Source organism: Panicum virgatum, chromosome 9K (assembly GCF_016808335.1).
Source record: "Panicum virgatum strain AP13 chromosome 9K, P.virgatum_v5, whole genome shotgun sequence".
In the NCBI taxonomy this organism is placed as follows: Eukaryota; Viridiplantae; Streptophyta; class Magnoliopsida; order Poales; family Poaceae; genus Panicum; species Panicum virgatum.
The window spans coordinates 6,659,828-6,662,294 of NC_053144.1; the positions used below are offsets into that span (position 1 = coordinate 6,659,828).

General features: G+C 55.8%; 1 protein-coding gene across 1 annotated transcript; it reads right to left on the reverse strand.

Annotated features, from left to right (window-relative positions):
• Positions 1-436: 436 nt before the first annotated feature.
• LOC120647666 (UDP-glycosyltransferase 83A1-like) lies at positions 437-2,234 on the reverse strand. Its single transcript, XM_039924537.1, has 3 exons — positions 2,189-2,234; positions 1,851-2,103; positions 437-1,175 (listed from the first exon to the last, which is right to left on the reverse strand). Exons 1-3 carry the CDS (start codon positions 2,232-2,234, stop codon positions 674-676), a joined length of 801 nt encoding a protein of 266 aa, XP_039780471.1. The 3' UTR covers positions 437-673.
• Positions 2,235-2,467: the final 233 nt, after the last annotated feature.

Genomic DNA, 2,467 nt, shown 5'->3' on the forward strand with positions numbered 1-2,467 from the left:
ACCGGATGCATCGCTCTCTTTAGGCATTCTTGGAGAAGCTCCAAGTTTTTTTTTGTGAAACTTGAATAGAGTTCGAGGCCTTTGACTCGACACTGATGCTCGTATGTCTTCCTGGATTTATTTCATGAATTAACCAGCGCAATCATTTCAGTGTTAGGCTACGTGCTCCTAGATAGCGACGCGTCAGTGATGACTTTGAAATCTTAAGGATCTGCTGGCTCACTCTCTTGGACGTGCTTATAGAGGTAGGATTGCGTGCGTATATTCTCTTAAAGATGTTCATAGGAGTAGGGTTTGCGTACGTGTGTTCATAGGGGTGTGAGTGTGCGTGCATTGTGAGTGTCCGCGTTGTATTGTGTAATCTAAAAAATATTCTCTTGGAGATGCTGATAGAGGTAGAGTTGCGTATGTATATTTATAGAGATGAGTGTGCGTGTATTTGTAACCATCGGTACGTATGTGTTGTATTTTGAGAAAAAAAATCAGGCACATGGCTTTGTGCCTTCTCCCAAACGGGAATGGCGCTTGGCGCGGGCGGGCAACCGCCTGCGAGAAGCCCAAGCACAGCATGTCGTCCAAAGATTACAAAAGCTGTTTCTCGAATAGAATAGCCGTTGGCTGTTTCTGGAATTCAATCTGCCAGTGCCAATGATCGATTCGCTCTCTTGCTTCATCAACTCGCCGATCCTTTCACAAGGTCCACAAATCGTCTAAGGTTCCGGCGCGACGACCCTTCCTCGCCGACGGCGCGCCGGGCGAGGTCCCGCAGCGCGCGCGCCCTCGCCTTCGTCCCGGCGTCGGCGAGCAGCTCCTCCACCTTGGCCTGCACCACGTCCCTCCCCACGAGCCCCGTCGTCCCGCCGTCGCCACTGCCACCGGCCGGGCGCGGCACCTTGAGCCCCGTCCTCCACACGTCGCAGATGTAGCTTTGGTTCAGGAACTGGTCGGTGAAGTAGGGCCAGCACAGGAGCGGCACGCCGTTCGCTGCGGCCTCCATGGTCGAGTTCCAGCCGCAGTGCGTCAGGAAGCAGGCGACCGCCGGGTGCGCCAGCACGCGCCGCTGCGGGCACCAGCTCACCACGCGCCCGCGCGGCGCGGCGGCAGAGCCGCCCGAGGAGCTCCTCGCCCGCCGACCCCGGCCTGACCACCCACAGGAACGGCCGGGACGTGAGCAGCTATCATACGTGCATACTTCCGCAAAACTCGCATACCGGTATCGGATACCGTGTCAGATACCCGTACTCCACGGATACTCCGGGATACGTATCCCGTAAGTATCGGACTATTTAGATATTTTTAAATAATAAAAATAAATCGGATACTCGTGGAATACCGGTGGATACCTGTCCGATACCTTCAAACCCTAACAACACCACTCAATCGCTTCGTATAAAAGTCCTCTGTTCAGCTGTGCCACCCTCTCATCCCCACTCGCGTAGCCGCAGGCCCGCAGCAGCCTCGCGCGGCTCGCGCGGCCGCTAGAGAGGGAGAGGAGCCGCGGCCGCCGGAGTTGGCCGCTACAAAGAGAGAGAGAGTGCCGGAGGTTGGGGAAGAAGACGACCGGCATCCATTCGTGGAACAGACGAATAGGTAAGATAAGGTTGGTTCTTTTTTTTGCCCCTTCTTTTTTCTAATAATTATAGAACATATGAATATATGAGTTTATGACGCATTATAATCCCTGGAACTTCTATTTTCTCACATTCTAGTTCACGAAACTTTTATTTATTTTTATTTTTTATATATATATTGGCGTATCCACGTATGCTTGTTTTTTTGAAAAAAATAGTGTATCGGAGTATCTCCGTATCGCATATCGGTATCCGTATCCGCGTATCCGGGCAACATACGTGAGCAGGAGGCCCTCGGCGAGCTCCACGAGCTGCGTGGCGTCGTAGGCGGCGAAGCTTCCGAACCCGACGTAGACGACGGAGCTGGCCGGCTGCGCATCCAGCCACGCCGTGCAGGAGGCGTCCTCGGCCCAGAAGCTGCCGGCCGGCTTGTCGCGCGGGCTGCCTCCGTCCCTCCCGCCCCTACGACCACAGGATCCACCTCCTGCCGGGCACGGCGCCGGTGACGATCCGCCCGTACCGCTACCCCTAGCTGCAGAAGGACGAGCTCGAGCGCCAGTGTGCCACGATGCTCTCTCAGGGCATCATTCGACCCAGCACCTCCCCGTTCTCGGCACCTGTGCTGCTGGTCAAGAAGGCGGACGACACTTGGCGCTTCTGCATCGACTACCGCGCGCTAAACGACAAGACCTCCATGGACAAGTTCCCGATCCCGGTGGTTGACGAGCTCCTCGACGAGCTGCATGGCGCCAAGTTCTTCACCAAGCTGGACTTGCGCTCCGGCTATCACCAGGTGCGCATGCACTTGGCCGACGTGGAGAAGACGACGTTCCGCACACACCACGACCACTTCGAGTTTCTCGTCATGCCGTTCGGACTCTCCAACACGCCGGCTA